The sequence below is a fragment of the Myxocyprinus asiaticus genome, chromosome 35, assembly GCF_019703515.2.
Source record: "Myxocyprinus asiaticus isolate MX2 ecotype Aquarium Trade chromosome 35, UBuf_Myxa_2, whole genome shotgun sequence".
NCBI lineage: Eukaryota > Metazoa > Chordata > Actinopteri > Cypriniformes > Catostomidae > Myxocyprinus > Myxocyprinus asiaticus.
The window spans coordinates 18,556,309-18,581,028 of record NC_059378.1 but is presented as its reverse complement, the minus strand read 5'-3'; the positions used below and the strand labels follow the sequence as shown (position 1 = coordinate 18,581,028).

Genomic DNA, 24,720 nt, shown 5'->3' with positions numbered 1-24,720 from the left:
CAGCAGCATCTTTACACAAGAAAAAGTGTTTACACATCCATTAAGTGTGGGAAATATTCTTTTATTATTGAATTGTTGCAGGTTTGAGTTCCGTATTCACATTTCCCCATTTGTTTTGGTTCAGTTTGATAAATATAGAATCTGTTGTAGCCTATTGTGCGAGTGGGACGAGTAAATGGTGCTTTTGCATAAATCTACGTTATGAGCATCATCAATGTACAAATTACAAAACCTATTCATGTTTTTTAGAACCCGATCAACTTGAATATTACATAGATTTGCCTCCGATATTTCCACAATGACCGTAAATGTTTGCTTTTGTTTGATCCTGCATCCATGGCGGTAGGTGACAAAATTCCTCTAAAACCTGGAATTTTGCGATACAGTTTTCCAGTCATGGAAAAATCATAGAAAATGAGAAAAACACCTAAATGTCCTGGAAAATAATTATTTCTCCTGGAAAATATTTAAAAATAATAAAACTTTTTAAAGGTATGACTAACATGTTTTTTTTTTTTTTTTACATGTACAAAAACATGGTAATGATCGGGACTCGGGATAGGTGGCAAATACGCAAATTCGTATTGTTTTGTTACTGCCACAGCAACTGCACATTGTGAAACGCCGTCAAGGGTTGACTGACATGAACAAAGCCCTGTTACTTACATTCTCTGATCATTGGCTGTCATCTTTGCTTTGCTTCGACAAAATAGTTTAAGTATTGATATAGTGAAAAATATGTTTTTTTCATTCTAACATGGCTGTTGTGTTAACTACAAAAACATTTCAGTTGTAAACCTTAGACAATGGCTGACAGTCAGACTGCTGACTTTTTTGAAAATGAGTTCACAACCAGAGGTGGTAGCGTGGTGATGCAGCCTTGACACCTCTGAATGCGAATACATTTTTAATAATAATTAAGCAATCCGAGTCTGCTTAAACCATGGTTACCACATGCCTTATGATTTCCACGATATGGAAAACCCATTCGGAATCACTGAATCCAGTCATAAAAATGGCTTTAGCTATAAAAGCAGAATGTCAAACATTTAGCTGTGAAACGCAGAATTTGACATATTTGGGACTAAAAAGAATGTTTGAATGCACAAATAATCAAATTAAAATTGCAATATGTCCTAGTATGATTAAACTGCAAAAAGTTACAATTTAATTAAATAAATATATAATCTGCATATGCTGTGCACTTCAAAATTAATGTGTGAAATGAATTCTGAAAAAATAACCATTCAATAACCACAATATGAATCATGTCCTCTTGTATGTTTTTGCTTAAATATGACACCCGTTGGGCAAATGAAATGTCCTGGAAAACTGTGCCTTGAAAAGAGTGGGAACCCTGAGTATACTGTCATTGACTTTCTGTCATCCACTGTTTTATAGGTTTACAGTAGCACGGAGCACCTGGCCACCCCATCCAACCTAAGTTTCTCCTCCGACCGGAGTCACAGTGAAGAGATGGAGGACCGGGCAGAAGGAAGAGAAACTCACTCCCTTGGAGAGATCCAACGCCAGGCATCCACTGGTGACAAGAGGCTCACTGCACAGAGGGCATGGTGAGAGGGCGTACTTAAATGAAGAGTTTACCAAAATGAAAATTCTTATCATTTACTTGCCCTCATGTAATTCCAAACCTGCATGATGCGTTTTCTTCTGTGGCACACAAAAGGAGATGTCAGGCAGAATGTTTACATTCTTATGCTTAAAACTGATGTGTATAGGGACGGATTTTGTCTAGCTCCTTTATTTGATTAATAAAATTAAAAGACAAAGTCTGCTGAAGTCATACGATAGCTTCGAAATATAAGTAATTATTCTCTTGAAATATTCTCACTGCTGCATATTTAAACTGCCGCGTCATTTTCAGTTACGAGACTTGCGTTGATGTTAAACACATCAATGTATCTTCGCATGCCATATTTGAATATATGGGACCAAGAATGGGATTTGAGAGCTGTGGCGAAGCAGAAGATTATCAGGAAATAACAACTTACATTTTGGTTTCACAAACAAAGCTATCAAAGGCCTTTAAAAGACTTAATGACTGCTGTTATAGTTTTTTTTTTTTTTTTTTTCATTTGTGGAGCTTGACAACTCCAGTCCCCATTCACTTTCATTGTATGGAAAAGTAAGTCATACAGAGGTTTGTAACAACATGAGAGTGAATTAAAGATGACAGAAGTTTCATTTCTGGGTGGACTAGCCCTTAGTTCTATGAAAATGTCATTTAAAGCAGCAGTCATGCTCTATGTATTTGTGATCTCTCCCAGCCTGCGTCCTCGGACTTCCTCCAGCTCCTCTCAGCCTGAGCGTGCCGTGAGCCCCCTAGTGGTGAGCAGCACACACAGCCTGGAGGCCATGCCTCGATTCACCCTGTCCACAGACGATGAGGGTAAGCTGTCTATGAATTAAATTCCTAATTTAATGTACTATTAAATATAAATTAAAGCTATAAGCCACAAGAAGCTGGCAGTGACAGTGATTTTTACCACTGTTTAGGGACGTTCTTAGGCATCACACTTAAGACACTACAGTCCGATATAAATAATAATATATTGATTTAGCACGGTAATATATATACATATATATTTTATTTTTTTTTACCCTGTTAAATCAATGTATTAGGGTGATCAATCACTTAAATTATTTTTAGTTGAATTAATTTAATAATATGCAGATTAATTAATCAAATGAATCACATGTATAAATATTTGCTGAGAGCCCCTCAAATAACAATAATTCAGTATATTCTGATTAAATAATTTAGGGCTGCAACTAACAATTATTTTGATAATTGATTAATCTTCGATTATTTTTTCGATTGATCGGATTAAAAAAAAACAACTAATTGTTTATTTCCGATATTTTATTAAAATGTGACATTTAAAAAAAAAAAAAAAAATTATAAAGGGCGAGTATTTGGTTCGATTTACGGCACTGAATTCTACTACACGATTCTATACTCTCACAAAATTTGAACAAAGCCTCAATCATCAAAAGTTAAATTTGAATTAATTATTATCAGTATTATTAATTATTATCAGTATTATTCTTATTTTCGGGACACATGCAAAACAGTTCCTTTCCTTTACATAACAAAAATGACTATTCATTAAAGAGTCAAATGATCCATCAGAGATGGAGTGGGACAAAAAAAATCAGCCCAGCAGAGGACAAAATTACACCAAAATAATAATAATTCTGCCCAGCTGAAAAAGACATAATTATGTTACTGATTACATATATTTTAAGTATTTAAAATTCATATTGTAAGTTTTAAAAATTATAGTCACTCATTACATGTTTCTATACTATTCTTTTCAGAAAAAACACTTTTAATGGTAGTGTATGCTTATGCAGTAAAATAATGTTTAGCATGGTATAAATTTACTTGTGAAATCAGATATTACATTTGGCATTATCAGGACTATCAAATATCAGGACCCTTAGCATTATTATACAGGTACATTATAGTCAGCTTACAGTTTATATAGTACAATCATCAGATTCACTCTCGCGCCGAAAGTCTCATCCTAGACGTTTTTGTGTAGACATCCTAAGGTCATTGTATTACATGCGTTTACATGATGAGGAAAAAAACATCTAAAACACTTTAAAAGGTGGCAAACTTGGACCTCTGAGACATTGTGACATCCATGAAAGCAGCATAATTGATTATATTGAAACTGAAATGATGGTATGATGTTACATGCGTGTTATCAAAATGACTGCGCTCCCTTTCTCCATTGTAATTGGTTTTATTAACGTGGATGCGCGCGCTCGCACGCTCTGTAAAGCATAACAGAGACTCGCTTGTGGTAAAGACTAACGGTTTTGCGTAATGGAAATACACACCTGATTTTGACATTTATAACATGTATACTTTACAAAACATAGAAAATAGCAGTAAAATGTAAGTTATGCGCTTGAGAGAAACAAGCCACCTTTCAGCGCACCTGATGCAGCAGCCGCTCCACTATAAACTGTATGCTTATTATGATCTTCTTACAGGGTTCCTACACATCCTGGAAAACCTGGAATTTTGCAATGCAGTTTCCCAGTCATGAAAAGTCATGGAAAATTAGAAAAATACCTAAATGACCTGGAAAATAATTATTTGTCCTTGAAAATATTTCAGTGGAATAGACTGTTTGACTGTGTTGCTAGCTAGGTTAAAAAACATGGTAACGATTGGGACTCAGAATAGGAGTCAAATTTTTATCATTTTGTCTCTGCTGGCGGCTGCGCATTTTGAAACAACATCAACGGTGAAGGGTGCTTTCACCCTCGTGATTGATTACAGCAGCGTCCAATTGTGTGCTTGGCAATCACGGTCCAACCAAGGCAGATCGCTTGATTGGTTACAGCTACAGCCAGTCGTGTGCTTGGCTACAGCAGCGCATGCACAGTGAGACGTGGCAGTGCGGCGCTCGTGAAACTTCTCATTCATAAACAAACTGAATGACCTGGTACCAGTGGTGTAGTCGGGGCCATTTGCACATATACGCCGTATGCTTGCTTTTTTCTCAGGGCTGTTTGCGTATAACGACTTCAAAGGATGAATATTTGCATATACCCTCAGTATACCCACTTGTTTTGCTGCTTCAGAAGTCCATAATCTACTGTCGTTAGTTTCCCTTTAACTGTATTGGATGCTGTTTTGTGAAACTGGAGATTCTTTGTTGTAATTGGTGGATTATCACTTGAATTCCCCACCCCTGACAACCTGAAACACAAACACCTTTCGCGTGAGTTGTGTTAGATATTGGCTGTTGGTATACACAGACGCTACACTTGACAGAAACGGTTGGGGGAAAGATCGGTGACAATCGGCTGTGTTTTCTGTCAGAAGCAAGATAATATTGTCAAAATCATATAGCATTCAAGTGCATGTTAATTGTTTCCCACCACTGGGATTTTAAAACACCAGTATACACACCTATTAATGACATGCCATTACATTTTATTGCATATGTCAGAGCTCATTCTGGAAGAGAGAGAGAGAGAGAGGTAAGAAAAACTGCATTACTGTATTAATTCAAAATAAAAGTACAGTGTTACAGGTTTAGTAAAAACACAACACGATTTTCTTACATTTACCTTATGATAAACACTATTTACTGCCAAAACAACAACACTAATCCAAGGAGAAATACACTATTTTCATGTTAAGCCTGTTCTCTCCCTTTCTCTCTTCTTCTGGTCATTGTATTAAAGCATTTTTCATTTTAAGTTTAGTAGTGGATGTTCACACTGAGCGCGTTTTTACATCCGCCTGCACTGCTTTTCATTGTAAAGCAGCGTCTCGCGCAGGAACGGCTGTAAATATGGGTCATTCCTACAATTCTGTGTCATTTAAGTCCCCATTACAAATGTGTGTGGTATTTATATTGTTTAATTTCACCAGATTACAATTTAGATAGGCTTGTTAAAAATAATAAAGGCTTTTTATGTTACACACTTCTTTGGGCTTAAAAGTAAAATTTTAAATAACTGAAATCCTTTTCTATTACACTGTCATTTTCTCATGTCCCAAAAACTGCGTCAAACATCTTTGACAAAAATAAATGCTAAAATCATTGGATTTCTATTTTTCCCTCACATACAGTTTAGTGTTACATTCTCTCACTAACATATATTCATTTGTGGTAAATGTGTAATTTTAACACTGATAGTGGAGGTTTTATGTGTGTCCCTTGATTTATTGCACACCCTGTTATGTCATGATTCCATGACCTTTCATTGAAGATATACTGTTTGTTAGGAAATGACATCACACACACTGGAGGTGGACATCAGCCATTCTGCAAAAGTATTTTGAGTTATTTTAAGTTTATAACTCTATTGTTTTATTTATGTTTTCCTTTATTTTGTGCTGTTATGGGAAGATATTTGGGAAATTAATTAATTTAAAATTTCAATATTCAGTATTTATATTAACAGAAATAAAATCATAAATATTAGTTTAAAAATATGTTTCCTAGATATCAATCACAGACCATGAAGTAGCTAATTTATTCACTGAATGTCCACCCTGTTATTGTCCACCCTGATGCTGCCCATTTAATTGGATGGACATCTGAATTTTTTAGTAAATTAGCTTGACCAGTATGACTAATACAATCTTGAATATGTTCCTGTAATGATGAAACATGAAGACATTTTTAAAAGTATGTTTTATTTTTCAAAAAATTCAAAGCTGGAACGTCACCGAATTGTAAGAATGGCCCATTTACGATATGTACAGTTGCAGTTCCGCCGATCTCTATATGCATATTACACAGTCTACAGTAACCCCCAGTCAGACGAACAAGGACTATGCAATAGTAAACCACTTTTTTTGGTAGGACTACACCACTGCCTTGTACATGTACTGACCGACTGAATGAGAGGGACATGTTGTTTGTTTACTTCAGCATCAGCATGTGAGTCTACCTTGTTCATCATGGAGAGAAAAGGGCAGAGGAGCTATTCATTTTTACTAATAACTGATGTGTACACATGACTTGCGTCAGCGCTGCCGAATACATTGAAGTCTATGAAGTGACGCATCAGCGCAACCTCGGCTTCAACTTCACACCAAAGTGTTTTTCACACACGTTTTTGCCTTAAAAATTATGTTTTGAGAGTACAAAGCTACAATAAATATTTTATGAAGAGATATTTAAATTCTCATAATTTCTTTTAATTGATTATTACCTTATAATTTCCGAGTATCCAGGGACCCCAGTTATTGAACTATAGTAATTACATACACCAAAAAAAAAACAAAAAAACACAAAGATCTAAACAAACTTGTCCTCTTTTTACCTTCTGCAATCAAAGCAATTGCCATTTTTTTTTTTCTCTTCCAAATTAATGTTTTTAATATTTATTGTGCACACCTCCCACTTTCTTGCGTGGCAAGCTTGTAAATTTGCCTCTCCATGATGCTTACTGCAATGCTTGTCATGTGGAGGGCAAAGCGCTGCTTGACGCTGGCACTGAATGGAGCATTGACATCTCGACTCAACTCATTAGGCTATTGTTGTCTTTTCTGATAAAAGTCATGCTCAGCAGTTTAAATACTGTAGGAAATTGATACAGTAGATCTGCTTTGTTCTTATAATGCTTAAACATTCTACTGAAGTCAGTTGATTTTACATGCAAATTTGAATAAAGGAGAAGGTAATGACATTATTGATTATTAGACTATTGTTGTCATTTTTGTCAACAATAGACATGCTCGGCAGTTCACAAACTGAACGGAAATTATAGATCTGCTTTGTTCTTATTGCTTAATTACTATAAAGTCTCTCTTGGCAGATTTTGGTTGTGAACATCTCAAAATGATTCAATGATTCATTGCACATAAGATGCTCATTTGTCTCCACCTAGTGGCATCTCCAGAAGTGGTCACTAAACTAATCAATTAATGAAACTGAACAAATTTGTGAAACGGAAGCAAGCCACACCAAAATACCCTTTATTTTTGCAGCTAATTCTGCACATTTGTGCAGATAATTTACTACTTAAATCATTAAAATAGCTTAAGTTGTCTCTTTCAGCTTATTCTTTAAAAAAAAAAAAAATAAATAACCCCGGACAACATGTCTGTGGATCAGTGATTGTCTCAAATTTTTTGACCCTCATGAGTTTGCATCCCTGAGTTATAAACTTTAGACAACGATGACAGTCGGGCCACAGATTGTTTTTATTTTTTATTTGTATTAATTCACACTGGGTTGGTAGTGTGGTGATTCAGCATTAATACCTCCAGGATGTAAATTAATTTTCAATAATTCAATGATTGGAGTCAGCTTATATTGGGTTACCACACGTAGTATGCGGAAAACACAGAATCTAGTCATAATGGCATTTGCAATAAAACGTAGAATGTCCTGGAATGGCATATTTGGATGAAAATGAATGTTTGAATGTACAATTAATCAAATTAAAATTGTGATATGTCCTAGTGTGATAATTAAACTTAAGTCTCTTCGAATCCAGGGCGTGCTAAATGACTCCAGTCAGGCTTCCTAAGCAACTAGTTGGCCCTGTTGCTAGGGTGGGTAGAGTCACGTTAGGTTAACCTCCTCGTGGTCACTATAATGTGGTTCACACTCGGTGGGGTGTGTGGTGAGTTGTGCGTGGATGCCATGGAGAATAGCATGAGCCTCCACATGCCCTAGGTCTCTGCGGTAATGCGCTCAACAAGCCACGTGATAAGATGCATGGATTGACTGTCTCAGACACGGAGACAACTGAGATTTGTCCTCCGCTACCCGGATTGAGGCACTCCGCCACCACAAGGACTTAGAGCATATTGGGAATTGGGCATGTCAAATTGGGGAGAAAAGGGGAGAAAAAACAAACAAACTTAAGTCTCTGGTTTAATTGAATGAATAAATAATCTGCAAGTGATGCATGCTGCACGTTGCCTATACAGCTGGAGTTTCGCTTACTGCCCCCTGCTTAAAACAGGTGGTACTACTAGCTTGAATTGCTCTGATGGTAGGAATATTCCATTTTACGGTCCGGTGACATATATATATATATATATAAAAACTGGCGGCCAAAAGTCATTTTGCTCATATGGAAAGCAATTGGTACTTTTATTCACCAAAGTGCCATTCAACTGATCACAATGTATAGTCAGGACATTAATAGCATGAAAAATTACTATTACAATTTGAAAAAAATATTCAGAACTTCTTAAACTACTTCAGAGAGTTCTCATCAAAAAATCCTCCACGTGCATCAATGACAGCTTTGCAGATCTTTGGCATTCGAGCTGACAGTTTGTCCAGATACTCGGGTGACATTTCACCCCACGCTTCCTGTAGCACTTGCCATAGATGTGGCTGTCTTGTCGGGCACTTCTCATGCACCTTACAGTCTAGCTGATCCCACAGAAGCTCAGTGGGGTTAAGATCCATAACACTCTTTTCCAGTTATCAGTTGTTCAATGTCTGTGTTTCTTTGCCCACTCTAACCTTTTCTTTTTGTTTTTCTGTTTCAAAAGTGGCTTTTTCTTTGCAATTCTTCCCATAAGGCTTGCACCCCTGAGCCATCTCTTTACTGTTGTACATGAAACTGGTGTTGAGTGGGTAGAAGTCAATGAAGCTGTCAGCTGAGAACATGTGAGGCGTCTATTTCTCAAACTAGAGACTTGTGTACTTATCCTCTTGTTTAGTTGTACATCTGGCCTTCCACATCTAATTTTGTCCTTGTTAGAGCCAGTTGTCCTTTGTCTTTGAAGAGTGTAGTGTACACATTTGTATGAAATCTTCGGTTTTTTGGCAATTTCAAGCATTGTATATTCTTCATTCCTCAAAACAATGATTGACTGATGAGTTTCTAGAGAAAGCCGTTTCTTTTTTGCCATTTTTTTTTATTACCTAATATTGACCTTAAGACATGCCAGTCTATTGCATACTGTGGCAACTCAAAAACAAACACAAAGTAATATTGCCGCAATTTTTTTCTTGTCTGTGAGCTTGCTTTTGTGAATAATCCAATGTTATATCTTGGATGTCCAGAACAAAATATGCGGTCCAGCATGAAAAGCATGCTAAACAAATCATCTGAAATATATGTTATCGTGTATTGATGATAAAATAAGATTGATTGATTCAAATAGATTGAGTTTCTAGTCCACTCAAGGGCTAATATATTTAATGAAACAATGAGGGTGGTGCATGAACTGAAAATTTGACTGAATGTCTATGGACGAGCACATCTGCTTAGGGCTAAAATGCATTAGTGCCACATACATTTCAGATCAGCATTTTGTGACAGAAGGTTGTTGTGTTTACATTAGAGTTAAAAATATTACTAAACACGTCTGCTAGGAGGTAGCATAGGAAAAGGGTAAGGGGGAGAGTAGAGTTCAGAATTAGTGATTGCAGACATCTTGTAGTGCTGTTCTGTTCTGGATTAAAAGACAACCACTCTCAAAGTAGTCTGGTGCCATCCTGCCTTTTTATTTAATTTTGGGTCCGTCCTACATTACAACAATTTGGCGACGAGGTGTTCAACATATATATTGAGTGACAATGGCTACATTGAATGCTCCATTTCCAGACTTATTTCTGACTTGCCCTGGTGAGCTTCCCTTTACCACGTGAATCAGGATGTTCCAGAATTACTTCCTCGTTGTGGGAGCAACAGGTGATGCTTGGCCAGAGGGGAGAAAAAGGGCTTTACTGCTTCATTGCCTAGAAACTGAAGGGCAAATGTTGTTTATATGCTGCCAGAGACTGGGGATACATTAGACTCTGCTATTACTGCCCTAAGTACGCACTTCATGCTATAAATGTGGTGGTCGAATGTCACAATTTCCGAAAGCGAGTGGAAGGTGCTCAGGAGTCTATAGTGAACTATATTGCTGCACTGAGACAATTAGCGGCAACAGGTGACTTCACATATATAGAGAACATGATCCGAGATCAGCTCATCGAACATGTGTCTGACCTGCGGATTTGTGAGAGACTTCTAAAATTGAACCTCACTTTAGCAGAAGCTATTGCTACTGCAGCCCAAGTCGAGTCTGCATCAGAACAAGCAAAGGCCATTGGAGAGCGGGGCATACCCGTGCAAGCTGTTCATGTCCAACAAAAGGCTTAGCGCAAGCGGCAATGAACCACTTTCACTGCAAAGACTGATTCAAAGCTTCACATTCCTGCCATGCAGACAAGCACATGTTTTCGCTGTGGCTCTGGTGGACACTTAGCCAATGCAAAAGACTGTCCAGCATCAAAAGCAGTGAGTAGGAACTGTAAAAACACTCTACTTTTAGTCCAAGGATCTCGTACGCCCAGTAAAATCCAATGTGATGTGGGCATTCAAACTGAAAAGTCTTTCACAACTGTGGAATTGACTGTGGATACTGGTACTTCAGTATCAGTCATACCTCGATCCGTGTACGAGGAATATTTCAAAGACACACTTCTTCAGCCAATCGACTGCATGACTAGTTACATACTCACGCATGCCCATTAATGTTCTTGGTTGCATGCCAGCTACTGTTATTAAAGACAATGTCAAATGCTTTTATACGTCTTTGACTGTGTGAAAAGTTTCGTCCTCTACTGTACCTTTGAAACAAAAACTGCGACACTTTCCCTTCTCAGTGCATGCTGCCGTGTCTGATGAACTGAACCGCCTCAGTGCTGGTGTAATTGAGAAAGTTGATGCTTCACCGTGGATTTCCCCAATTGTGGTAACACAAAAGATAACAGGGAATCAGGATGTGCGTTGATCTGCAGGAGCCTAATAAGACTGTTATAGTCGATGCTTTCCCTCTTCCGCACATGGATGATCTTCTCGCTGCCTTGTCAGGCGTGACTGTGTTTTCCACAATCATCCAGATAGTCATGACCTCACTGCCTTTATCACACATGACGGACTGTTCCATTTTTGCCAGGTTCCATATTGTCTTGCATCGGTCCCAGCTGCATTTCAGAAAATGATGTCAATTATTCTGAGTTCCAAATGATCAAAAATACCTAGATGGCATCATCTGTTTCGGACGTACCCACTAAGAGCATGATATGCTGCCTTGAATACTGTACCCTACTGATGCTCTCAGTCTTCACTTCTTGGGTATGCTCTCCTTGTACAACAAGTTCATACTTAATTACGCCACTTTGGTGGAGCCACTGCGTGTCTGCCTGCGCCAGGACTCTGAATTTGAATGGACCGATGAGGCTAAGTAAACTTTTGTGGATGTTAATAAACATCTAGTGGACAGTCCAGCACTTGCCTTATTCAACCCCAAACTGCCAGTCATTGTGTCCACTGATGCGTTGGATTATGGGTTAGGAGCGGTGTTGTCTCGGGTGCATACAGACCACATCGAACACACGGTGGCATTCGCTTCACGGACTTTGACTTATTCATTTGTGAAGAGAGACTTTAGCCTGTGTTTGTGCTGTCAAAAAGTGACAGACATACCTTTGGGGCAGACGATTCACGCTGCGCACTGGTCATCGGGCGCTGACAACATTGCCATCTACATGGGGAGCTGGGATGCGTATTTCTTGGTGGTCAGCCTGCCTCTTGTGTTACACAGTGTCGTAAATGTATCATGCTGGCTCATTAAACTATGCTGCTGACTGTCTGTCACGATTAGCTCTTCCACCTACTACTACTCTCGACTCCGATGATGAACCAGAGTTGTTAGCTTTACTGTCTACGTCCCTAACTGCAATCTCACCTGCTGAGTTCGAAACTGCTGCATCCTCGTGCCCGGAACTGACCGCCGTGCACACACAGATCGCCAAAGGATGGCCTGCTTCTTCAAAAGCTGTGCGTGATCAATTGCAACCCTACTTTTGTGTTAGGGATGAACTGTGTGTCAAGAACAATGTGGTTTTTAGAGGTACACGCTTATTAGTGCCAGTGACGTTACGACACATTTTGATAGTGCTCGCGCACGAGAGCCACCAAGAAATCTTTACTATGCAATGCTTACCTGAACTGTACTGGTTTCCAGGCTCAGGTTTCAATGTGCGTGTTGTCAAAAGCTGGATAAATCTGCACAGACTTCTTGTCGGTCCATTTGATACAGCTGTTTGGGACTGTAAGTACACCATTACTCTGATCGATTACCATCCCAAATGGCCGGAAGTTGCCTTCACATCGTCCGTGACTACTGAGGCCGTGATTGACTTGCTGAACAGCATCGTCAGTCATCATGATTACCCAGCAGAGCTAGTTATGGATAATGGTCACCAATTTACTTCTGCAGCATTCTTAACTTTCTTGCGAGACAGAGAAATTACTCCTGTATGCTCATCGGTGTACCATCCAGCGGTAAATGTGCAATAGAATGCTTCAACAGGGTACTTAAGGAGTGTGTACAGTCTGCCACAGTACAATCCAAGCCATGGAAACGCACCGTTACTGACTTCCTTTAGGTCTACCACTCCACCGTGCATGCCACCACTTGGGTTTCACCCTTCGAGTTGCTCCATGGGCGAAAGATGAGAACAAAGCTGAATATCACTCTTCATCCTCCTGTCTGCTCTGTTCAGCCAGCGGATGTTCACGAGAGAGTTGTTCGTAAACAATCACAGATGAAGCGTTACACAGATGCTTAACGTAGCACACAGACAGCTCTCCTTAAAAAGAGAGACAGAGTGCATGTGTGTAAACCTTTTCATGTGCCAAAGGGACATTTCAAATTCTCTGACCCTGTGGAAATTGAAGAACAAGTGGGTCCAAATACCTACTTATTAGAGGATGGAAGGAAATGGCACTCCTCGCACTTGGCATGAATGGATCATGTGCACGATCCTACCTCTGACCTGCCAGGGAACTTTTTCCTTTGATACCATTCTACATTACAACAAAGGTGATAGAGGAAAAATAAATTTTTCTAGTACTTGCTGCCATCTAGTGGAATAAAATAAGACTATTTGGAGGGAGACGGGGTGAACAGAACCAGAATTACATGCTTACAAATTAGGACGACAACAACAACAAAAATATATATATATTAATTCTATTCATCATAAGATTGTAAACATATACAATGTTATTTATAAATAAGTGTACAGGTGCATCTCAATAAATTAGAATGTCGTGGAAAAGTTCATTTATTTCAGTAATTCAACTCAAATTGTGAAACTCATGTATTAAATAAATTCAGTGCACACAGACTGAAGTAGTTTAAGTCTTTGGTTCTTTTAATTGTGATGATTTTGGCTCACATTTAACAAAAACCCACCAATTCACTATCTCAACAAATTAGAATATGGTGACATGCCAATCAGCTAATCAACTCAAAACACCTGCAAAGGTTTCCTGAGCCTTCAAAATGGTCTCTAAGTTTGGTTCACTAGGCTACACAATCAGATCAGAAGACTGCTGATCTGACAGTTGTCCAGAAGACAATCATTGACACCCTTCACAAGGAGGGTAAGCCACAAACATTCATTGCCAAAGAAGCTGGCTGTTCACAGAGTGCTGTATCCAAGCATGTTAACAGAAAGTTGAGTGGAAGGAAAAAGTGTGGAAGAAAGAGAGAACCGCAGCCTTATGAGGATTGTCAAGCAAAATCGATTCAAGAATTAGGGTGAACTTCACAAGGAATGGACTGAGGCTGGGGTCAAGGCATCAAGAGCCACCACACACAGACCTGTCAAGGAATTTGGCTACAGTTGTCGTATTCCTCTTGTTAAGCCACTCCTGAACCACAGACAACATCAGAGGCGTCTTACCTGGGCTAAGGAGAAGAAGAACTGGACTGTTGCCCAGTGGTCCAAAGTCCTCTTTTCAGATGAGAGCAAGTTTTGTATTTCATTTGGAAACCAAGGTCCTAGAGTCTGGAGGAAGGGTGGAGAAGCTCATAGCCCAAGTTGCTTTAAGTCCAGTATCAAGTTTCCACAGTCTGTGATGATTTGGGGTGCAGTGTCATCTGCTGGTGTTGGTCCATTGTGTTTTTTGAAAACCAAAGTCACTGCACCCGTTTACCAAGAAATTTTGGAGCACTTCATGCTTCCTTCTGCTGACCAGCTTTTTAAAGATGCTGATTTCATTTTCCAGCAGGATTTGGCACCTGCCCACACTGCCAAAAGCACCAAAAGTTGGTTAAATGACCATGGTGTTGGTGTGCTTGACTGGCCAGCAAACTCACCAGACCTGAACCCCATAGAGAATCTATGGGGTATTGTCAAGAGGAAAATGAGAAACAAGAGACCAAAAAATGCAGATGAGCTGAAGGCCACTGTCAAAGAAACCTGGGCTTCCATACCACCTCAGCAGTGCCACAAACTGATCACCTCCATGCCACACCGAATTGAGGCAGTAATTAAAGCAAAAGGAGCCCCTACCAAGTATTGAGTACATATACAGTAAATGAACATACTTTCCAGAAGGTCAACAATTCACTAAAAATGTTTTTTTTTATTGGTCTTTTGATGTATTCTAATTTTTTGAGATAGTGAATTGGTGGGTTTTTGTTAAATGTGAGCCAACATCATCACAATTAAAAGAACCAAAGACTTAAACTACTTCAGTCTGTGTGCACTGAATTTATTTAATACACGAGTTTCACAATTTGAGTTGAATTACTGAAATAAATGAACTTTTCCACGACATTCTAATTTATTGAGATGCACCTGTATATGTTAAAGAGTTTTGGGGGGGGGAGAACAATTTTTGGCAATTAGTCCACAGGATGTGTAGATGGTCAGCTTTTAAATATGAGTGTGAAAAATTGCAGCCGGCAGCCCAAAAATTCCCCAAAGTTGAAGAGATTAACATAAATTATAAATTTTAAATTTTAAATCAACTGCTACTGACGGAGTGACAGCAAATTTAGCATCTTTCTGTCTTCTGACTGCTTAAATCAATTTTTTGCCACTTTTTGGAAAGTTGTGGAAATGTAGTGGATTTTTTATTTTGCTGTTGAAGCAAAAGGAAAAGCAAAAATAAAATTTGGTATGGTCTTCCATTTACCTCTTTACGCTAGCAGTGCCATTTACCCTTCTATAGTTACTTCCATGTTCAAGTCAATTAATGAACTAGTAATATGGTTCACTATCCTAACTGTCAGCCGTCTTCAGTTGCTAAGCAACACGGCAGCTTTGAGCATTCATTTAGAATATGCATTCACAGGTGTTTGTTTTTATAGTCTTTTTACAACCACTTCAGATGTGGCTAATCCAATCAGATCCAGTCTAAACTATCCATTTTATAATAATAAAAACAAAACTATTAACGCACACTTAAATTTTCATTGGCAGTTTGCATATTCATGTAGAAAATTCCATCCTTACATCATGTTACATTTAGCCACAAGGTACATTTGTGCCAGTGAAGGTGCTAAATGTGTTAGGGTGAAGTTGTGTTTTGAGGTAAATCCTTTAATTCTGCAGCTGAAGTCGTCGTAACCAACCTGCGGCGGATCAGACTACGTAGCAACAGCACTGGAACAAAACACTCGTCGTCAAGGGAACAAGGGAGTCCTCAGTGCTTTGGGAATCAACTGGAGACGCCTGACAGGCAGCACCTCTCACCAGGACGCAAAGTCCCCAAATCTGCTTCAGTGTCCACTCTCTCACTCATCATCACGCCAGGTCAGAAACTAAACACGGTTACCATAGCAACAAAAATAGCCATCCTCCTCCATATTTAAGATTCTCCAGTGTTTCTAGGTCACTTGTCAAAAAAGCTAATTTTTTGACAATGTTACCTCCTTGTTTTCCAGATGATGGGAGTGGCAGTCTGCAGGCTCGATCCATTTCCCCTCGCTCGATTTCTTCTAACCCATCATCCCGAGACTCCTCCCCCAACCGAGATCTGTCCCTCAGCATTAGCAGGCTTCGCCCACCCATCATCATCCACAGCTCTGGGAAGAAATATGGCTTCACCCTGCAGACCATTCGTGTTTACATGGGGACCAGTGACATCTACACCATACACCATATGGTCTCGGTGAGCAGCAAGCAGTGTACTACAGAAACACTTGGAATTCTCTGAATGGTTTTTATTCACAAAATGAATTGTTACCTTCTGTTCTAAAACATCAGCTCAACAACAGCTCAACAAAAGAGAGGTGTATGATCAGTTCATAATACGGTACATTAAAAATACTTATCAGCTTGTTTTATGAGTATTAATCCAGTGACATAACATTTGATAGATGTTCCTTCAGTTAGATCATTTTTAAATCGGCTCCAGACCTTGGCATACCACTGTGCAACAAAGCCTTTAAGACTAATAGATAGAAACAACAGATAGGTAGATAAGCAAGAAAGAAGGGTGGGTAGGTAGAAAGAAAAAGAAAGGAAAAAAGGACCCCCATCAAAGGTTGAGTATTCATTCTACTTATTCTGAATCCTTCTGCTCTCTTTTCACATTCTCTCTCTGTGTGTTTTTCTCAGGGTGTGGAGGAGAGCAGCCCTGCCCATGAGGCTGGCCTGCGAGCTGGAGATCTGATCACTCATGTGAATGGAGAGTCTGTGCAGGGTCTCGTGCACACAGAGATGATGGAGCTTCTGTTGAAGGTGTTGGAACAGCAAGATGCTGATATTTACATAAGCATTTAAAAAAATGCTGAACTGTCTTACTGCAGCAAAAAGTGTGCCAAAGGGCAAATATAATTGCATGTGTTTTTTGTGTGTCAATCAGCTTGATCTAATTTTCTTTCTCTAAATGTGCAGAGTGGGAACCAGGTCTCCCTGCAGACCATCGCCCTGGAGGACACATCCATAAAGATTGGGCCAGCACGTAAGAGCAGCTGTAAGGGAAAGATGGCTCGACGCAGCAAGAGAAGCAAGTGGAAGGACAATCAGGAACGGTCAGGAGAAGTCAAGTTTTAATGCTGTCATTTGTTTCTGATGAGTTGTCATTTTAACTGATGAGCATGAAGTTAATGTAATTCAGAACAGTTTTACATGAAGAACAATTTTGTGTTAACTCAGGAGGCGTGGTGTGCTGAAGAAGCTGTCTAAACAAAGTACTGTCATGCATAGTAGCCGGAGTTTCTCCTCTGGGCTGCATCACTCTGTGTCCTCCAGTGAGAGTTTGCCAGGGTCTCCCACCCACAGCATTTCCTCTGGACCCACTACACCCTGCCGAAGCCCTGTCCCCGACCACCCCACTGGTATGACCTGATACATAAAAATGTTGGTGGGACTAATTCTGCACATGGTATAGACCACGAAAGGAGTCTAATGTAAACACTGCCAGTCAAAAGTTTTGACAGACCTACTCCATTATTTTAATTTCCACATTTTAGAATCTCAACCAACTTCATGAGTTATCTACCTGGGACATTTAAGCATAATTGAATTAGGGTTGGGTGATATTAGCAAAAATCTATATTACAATATTGTTTAAATTTTTGGTCGTTAAAGATACGTCACGATATACAATTTTATGGAAAAGTGATTCAAAAACGTAGCAATATAATGTAAAATATAAAGTTTTATATATACACACACACACACATATACACACTGGCGGCCAAATGTTTGGAATAATGTACAGATTTTGCTCTTATGGAAAGAAATTGGTACTTTCATTCACCAAAGTGGCATTCAACTGATCACAATGTATAGTCAGGACATTAATAATGTGAAAAATTACTATTACAATTTGAAAAATTCTTAAACTACTTCAAAGAGTTCTCATCAAAAAAATTCTCCACGTGCAGCAATGACAGCTTTGCAGATCTTTGGCATTCTAGCTGTCAGTTTGTCCAGATACTCAGGTGACATTTCACCCCACGCTTCCTGTAGCACTTGCAATGTATGTGGCTGTCTTGTCAGGCACTTCTCACACACCTTACAGTCTAGCTGATCCCACAAAAGCTCAATGGGGTTAAGATCCATAACACTCTTTTCCAATTATCTGCTGTCCAATGTCTGTGTTTCCTTGCCCACTCTAACCTTTTCTTTTTGTTTTTCTGTTTCACAAGTGTCTTTTTCTTTGCAATTCTTCCAATAAGGCCTGCACCCCTGAGTCTTCTCTTTGTTGTTGTACATGAAACTGGTGTTGAGCGGGTAGAATTCAGTGAAGCTGTCAGCTGAGGACATGTGAAGCGTCTTTCTCAAATTAGAGACTTTGATGTACTTATCCTCTTGTTTAGTTGTACATCTGGCCTTCCACATCTCTTTCTGTCCTTGTTAGAGCCAGTTGTCCTTTGTCTTTGAAGACTGTAGTGTACACCATTGTATGAAATCTTCAGTTTTTTGGCAATTTCAAGCATTGTATAGTCTTTATTCCTCAAAACAATGATTGACTGACAAGTTTCTAGAGAAAGCTGTTTCTTTTTTGCCATCTTTGACCTAATATTGACCTTAAGACATGCCAGTCTATTGCATAAGGTGGTAACTCAAAAACAAACACAAGACAATGTTAAGCTTCATTTAACGAACCAAATAGCTTTCAACAGTGTTTGATATAATGTCAAGTGATTTTCTAGTACCAAATTAGCAATTTAGCATGATTACTCAAGGATAAGGTGTTGGAGTGATGGCTGCTGGAAATGGGACCTGTCTAGATTTGATCAAAAATGACTTTTTTCAATTAGTGATGGTGCTGTTTTTTACATCAGTAATGTCCTGACTATACTTTGTGATCAGCTGAATGCCACTTTGGTGAATTAAAGTTCCAATTTCCTTCCAAAACTGCAAAATCTGTACATTATTCCAAACTTTTGGCTGCCAGTGTATAAACTGTATAGATACTGTATATACAGTATATGTGTCATAATTTCATTGTATATATTTGAACAGTCGTGTACAGTACAATTAAATCACTTTATTAGGGCCCTTTATTTTTTCACAAAAAGAAAAAAAATCCTACATTTTGTTTTCCTTTTTTCTGAATTCCATGTTTTAAAGTTAAATTCAGGTTTATCATCAAACAGGTGTCTAATTAAATGAATTCATAATCAAAATAGAATAGTTAATATTCAACATAACATAACATTGTATTAAATTAAGTGCTTCAATACAGATCCTCACAACACAATCTCAAATGCAACAGAGTTATTTTTTTGTCAAAATTTTGCACAAAAGTGCATCAAAGTATAATTAAAACATAGATGAAACTGTATTCAGTACAATAGCACTCTTGCTTGTGTAAAAGTGGAATGCGCATTTCCTACCTTGTGGCAGTATTAAGCATAATCACGATAGCATGTTCAAAATTCATATGCTTGATATTTCTACTGGTTTATCATTTTTACCAGTATATCGCCCACCCCTAGTATTGAAGGAGTTCCCAAGTAAACTGGCTTTTTTAGCAAGTCAGTCCACTTGGCGGCCATCTTTGGAATGCTCTCGGCAAGCTATTTTTCTATGTGAACAAGCAGCATACAAAAGCAGCTCCTATCTACTTGAATAGGGAAAGACCGAAATCTACAAAACTGTTGGTCAAGATTACGAACAAAGAACATATTTCAAATCAGCAGTAAAATCGGACAACACTGGAATCATAAATTGTGCTTCTTTACCTCAGTTTACACACACAAAAAATCTATTTTCCCGGCTTGTATAGCTAAAGTTTATTGATAAGCAATGTCTGTATCTAAAAGGTGATTGCCTCTTTTACCTGTAAGGCAGACTTGCTTTTTATGTCCATTGACTGTTGGGCATTCCAATTTCTCCCATTAATTTGAATAGAAATGGCCCGTCTTTGCTTAATAGTCTCTGACTACACTCACACATAATAGTTGCACTCTCTATTAAAACCAGTTTCTTTTGCATGTAACAAACTGTAACGTAACATTGCCATCCTTGCAGATGCCAGCCTCCCCCTGAACACCTCTCCATGCTCCAGCTCCCCAAGTTCACCGGCAGTCCAGATGCGACCTAGCTCTCTGCACGGTCTCGGGTCCAAACTCGGCAACCAGCGCTACACTAAAGTGGGAAGACGGAAGTCCACCAGCAGCATCCCACCCTCTCCTTTGGCCTGCACTTCCTCACCACAGGCCCTGTCCCCCCAGCGCTCCCCCTCTCCCTTACCCAGCATTTCCAAAACCCTCCACCACTCTTTCCACGGCAAGACTCTATCTCCCCCCACCATCATTCGGCATGTGGTCAGACCTCGAAGTGCAGAACCTCCCCGTTCCCCTCTGTTGAAGAGAGTCCAGTCTGCAGAGAAACTCTCGGGGGCTTTATTCGCTGACAAAAAGACCCCACGCAGACACACACTGGAGGTCCCCCATTGTGAGGTGGACGTTCCAGGGGATGTTGAGGGCGAGGGGCCAGTATATACAGCAGACCACGGCAGGCTGGGTGGGTACCTGTGTGTGCAGAGATTGCGGGACTGGCCTGGTGAACGGATGGAACAGATTGTCATAATGCGCAAGCTGAATCTTTCAGAGCGCCGAGATTCCTTCAAGAAACAGGAAGCTGTGCAGGAAGTGAGCTTCGACGAGCCAGATGACAGAGCTCCCCAGATCCCTGCTCAGACAGTCACGTCAGCTGGTGCGCGACCCAAGCAGGCAGAAAGGATGACGGGTGAAATGCAATCAGAGGACGATTGTATGGTGAGGAGAAATCCACTGGTTCCTCAGATCGCCGTGCAAGGATCAGAAAGCGAAGAGGCTGATGACTGGAGGCTTTGCTCGGATGAGGAGGAAGAAGACGCAGAGGAAAAGGAAAGCATCTCGCGTACTCCGAGTCAGGGTGACCCTCAGGCTGACTGCACTGCTACACACCTCAACAGCTGCGCATGAAGCCACTGAGACGAATGCAGATACATCAAAGCAAGAGAAAGGCAAACTGAAAAAGAGAAATAAAGGAGAGCTTCATCTGCACTGGCTTCTCAGAGCATCTGCTGAGATGTTTGTTACAACTTGGAATTCAAAGAATGGAGTTAATGTATTACAGTATGTTAAAGGATTAGTTCTCCCAAGAAGGAAAATTCTGTCATTTACTCAGTCAGTGGTGACAGTATTTTTATTTTTGGGGAAAGTATTTATTTAACGTGTAAATTGGAGTAAGCTAGTCTTATGCAGGGAGTATTTATGCTTTTTTTCATTTATGATGCACATTTGAGAGGTACTGTTGGCCAAAACAAGAAAAAAACATGGTGACTACATTTTTCTCACCTTCTGTGTACCTGCTGAGGAGAGAAATTGAATGATTAGATTTTTCTATGAAAATGTATGAAAACTTCAAGCTTTGAATCCATTTCATCCTCCAAGAGTTCAAGCTCTTAATTTTTTACACAAACTTCATGTCGGATTTAAAAGCTACTAGTTCAAATGATGTTTGAATGAAAGTGTCATGTGGCCCTTTTTATGTGTAATTACACAGAATCTCAAAGAGATGCCAGAGCAAGTCGTTTTAAATCATCTATGCTATGAATAATGGACTAAGTGTGCCTACTGTTAGGTTTCAAACTGTGGGAACCCACAGATCACTTGAAATAGTCATTTGTAGTGCATGTTGGTCATTTTATGTCTACATGAATTTCATGCTTCAAACCAAATATTCTTCGTTTTACTCCATTTAAATTGTTTTTTTGTTTTTTTTTAGATTTTAGATTATTATTTAAAAACTAAAAGTCCCTCCCTAATGCTCAGTGCTTAGTGATAAGGCTGACATTGCTATGAATTTAGCAGTCACTTTTCATACTAGATTTATTACATTTTTTTTGTTTGTTTTGTTACTAGCATCCAAAGTTTTCATCTTGTTCAACATGAATAGGTAACACAAATTTTAAAGGTAAAACTTTTCACCTATTATTTTTTTTCACCATGTTCCCACAGGTTGGTGTTTTTTTTTGGGGGGGGGGGGGGGGTTGTCTTTCCAAATAGTCTGTTGTTTTAATCTGTCAATTTAAAACCTAATAAAATGAATCAAATATTCACGTGTGCTCAGACACAACTAAATTATAAAAATTATTTGCGATATTAGGCATGCAGTCATTAGCAGCATACATTATACTATTGTGAACTTGGAATTCACTACGTCACAATCCACAAAGTTCTTGCAAGCATTTGTACCTGGAATAATGTTTACATTTTTTATAAATGTGGATTTCTACTATGCGAAAGGGATCTGTATGGACAGTTTTTAACATATGTTGACTAATGTAATGACAAATCTGTGCAGAACTGGAGTCAGGAGGCTTTAGGTAGAAACAGCTGTGTTAAAGATTGGACTGATGATGTCATTGTTAATGGGCTGATCTCACTAACACTGCACACATCAGACTGGATGTTTTCATGAGTTTTTATGCATGACCTTCCTCCAAAACACAGATGGTTGTTAATTATAGGGATGGAGTGTTTTTTTTTTTTTTTTTTTTTTTTTTTTAACTTTATTACTTATGTTTTTGTTTATTTTGACCTTTTATTCAAGTGGGCCAGAAACTATAGGACAGTATTTTATTGCATACATTGTTAGAAATTGCATGAAAATGTGCACCAGTTATTTGGATGTTGATTTGTTAGAACTTGATTGATACTGTTTATTTATATTGGAACTTCAGAGGAGCAGCACATTTACAAGTTAACAAGTTCAAGGAAACATTTCTCTGTTTTATTTGTTGTTAATTGCAACCACTTTGTGACTCTGCGCTACTTTATGCATCAGGCTACTGTATCCGGTGCTATTGAAATTGTTAGCATTCCATGTGTGACAGAAATTGGTGTAAATTTCAATAGGCTGTATTTTTTTATTTTATTTTATTCTTTTTTTTATATCAGCCGACCGATTGCATGCTGCATGTTCAGTTAACACAGTAAGCGTTGGCATGGCAACCTGAATGCAGTATGTGTTTAATGGTCAGCTATAACCAAGCCTTTACATTACAGTAAGACCAGTAATTCTATTAAAAGCTAAATGTCATGCAGACCCTGTTGTGACATCTTATCCCTCTCTAATAACAGACTTTAAATTTTGTGGATGACGTGTTTGCTGTCTCCAAACATGTTGTGTAGAGCCCAAAGCCACTCTTAAACTTGTTTAGAAAAGACAGGGTGACTGCACTTGTGTTACATTCACACTAGAGCTTTACAGGACGGAACATGAATCCTCTTTATATCCTGTTGTGCTGATGTTTTTCTTCCGTTTTTCCAGAATTGTCAGAGTTCTTGAATCAAGTTTTGTGTTTGTAAAAAAAAAAAAAAAAAAAAAAAAATTATAAATATTTTTTAATGTTGTTATTACTGTTTGTCTCATGATGTTTTGTAATAAAGCATTCACTGGCTGTGAGAGAAGATGACTGATAATTGCTTGCACAGGATGGGTTTGTTTTTGAAAGTCAGTTTCTGTGTATGCTCATTTTCTGTCTTGGCTACAAAAAAATCTAATTGAATTGCATATTTAGTGGTTTACTTTAGCACTGTATGAGAAGCACAAGAAAATTATGAAATGGCAAAAATGTAAAAAAAAATTGGCAAAAACCATTGTTGACGAATATTGCAATTAATAAATTTACCTTTATTAATAGAATATAACTTTTTCACAGCAGTGCCATCTTTGATTTTTGATGGGAATGAAAACGAGGCTGCAAGGGATAGACTTGCCTTCTCTTCAATAATATGCACTGTATAAAGCTATCAAAAAGCTCCTAGATCGAGAAGGGTCTGTCTGTGTCCTCTGAGACTATTATAAGACACGCCTACTACAAGTTACGCCCCCTTCAAATAACATGCAAAATGCTGAAGTCTTGCAACAGTTAGATGGCACATTCATACGCTGTTTTAGTACTGTTTTCTCTGTGGAGGCAAGGGAGGCAGTGCCTCCTCAAAAAACTTGGGTGAGCAAAATAACAAAACAAATTTATCACAAATTGTGAGCTCAAATCATGTGTATAACAGACATATTTTCAAAGTAACTGTGTAACAGTAACAGCAGCGGCTAAAGTTTCAGTGGAAGGCAGCGTCTCCCACGCCTCCCTTGAGGAGAAGGATATAGTTGCAGGCGGAGCTCCAAACCGCCAGCAAAGATGTAAGGAGCCCCTAACGGTGTTGAAGCGACGACCCCTTTTAGAGTTGGCGCAACCCTCTTTTGGAGTAACCCAGCCCTCTTTTGGAGATTCCGCTCCCATTTGGAGATCTTCGGCCTACAGCACATTGCGATCTCATTGAGCTTCTAAAGCGTGGCGTGAATGTGAGCCAAGAACCACAGAGTACAGGAGAACAGTCTTGTGATAGGAGACATTGATTCAACTTTGCACTGATTTGTTCAGTATGCTGTCAATCAGTTAATGCTATGGAGCCCGTCTTTAATGCTCTTGCACTCA

General features: G+C 38.9%; 1 protein-coding gene across 6 annotated transcripts in view; it reads left to right on the top strand.

Annotated features, from left to right (window-relative positions):
• The window catches only part of LOC127426551 (microtubule-associated serine/threonine-protein kinase 3-like), a 64,377-nt gene extending 42,113 nt beyond the window's left edge, over nt 1–22,264 (top strand). For all 6 annotated transcript variants that reach the window (XM_051673429.1, XM_051673428.1, XM_051673426.1 and 3 more), the window contains 8 exons: nt 1,402–1,574; nt 2,289–2,410; nt 15,885–16,085; nt 16,217–16,443; nt 16,893–17,015; nt 17,172–17,308; nt 17,433–17,614; nt 20,262–22,264. In XM_051673429.1, coding sequence (XP_051529389.1) covers nt 1,402–1,574; nt 2,289–2,410; nt 15,885–16,085; nt 16,217–16,443; nt 16,893–17,015; nt 17,172–17,308; nt 17,433–17,614; nt 20,262–21,199 — 2,103 coding nt within the window. In that variant the 3' untranslated portion in view covers nt 21,200–22,264. The remainder of the gene's footprint in view (nt 1–1,401; nt 1,575–2,288; nt 2,411–15,884; nt 16,086–16,216; nt 16,444–16,892; nt 17,016–17,171; nt 17,309–17,432; nt 17,615–20,261) is intronic.
• Nucleotides 22,265–24,720: the final 2,456 nt, after the last annotated feature.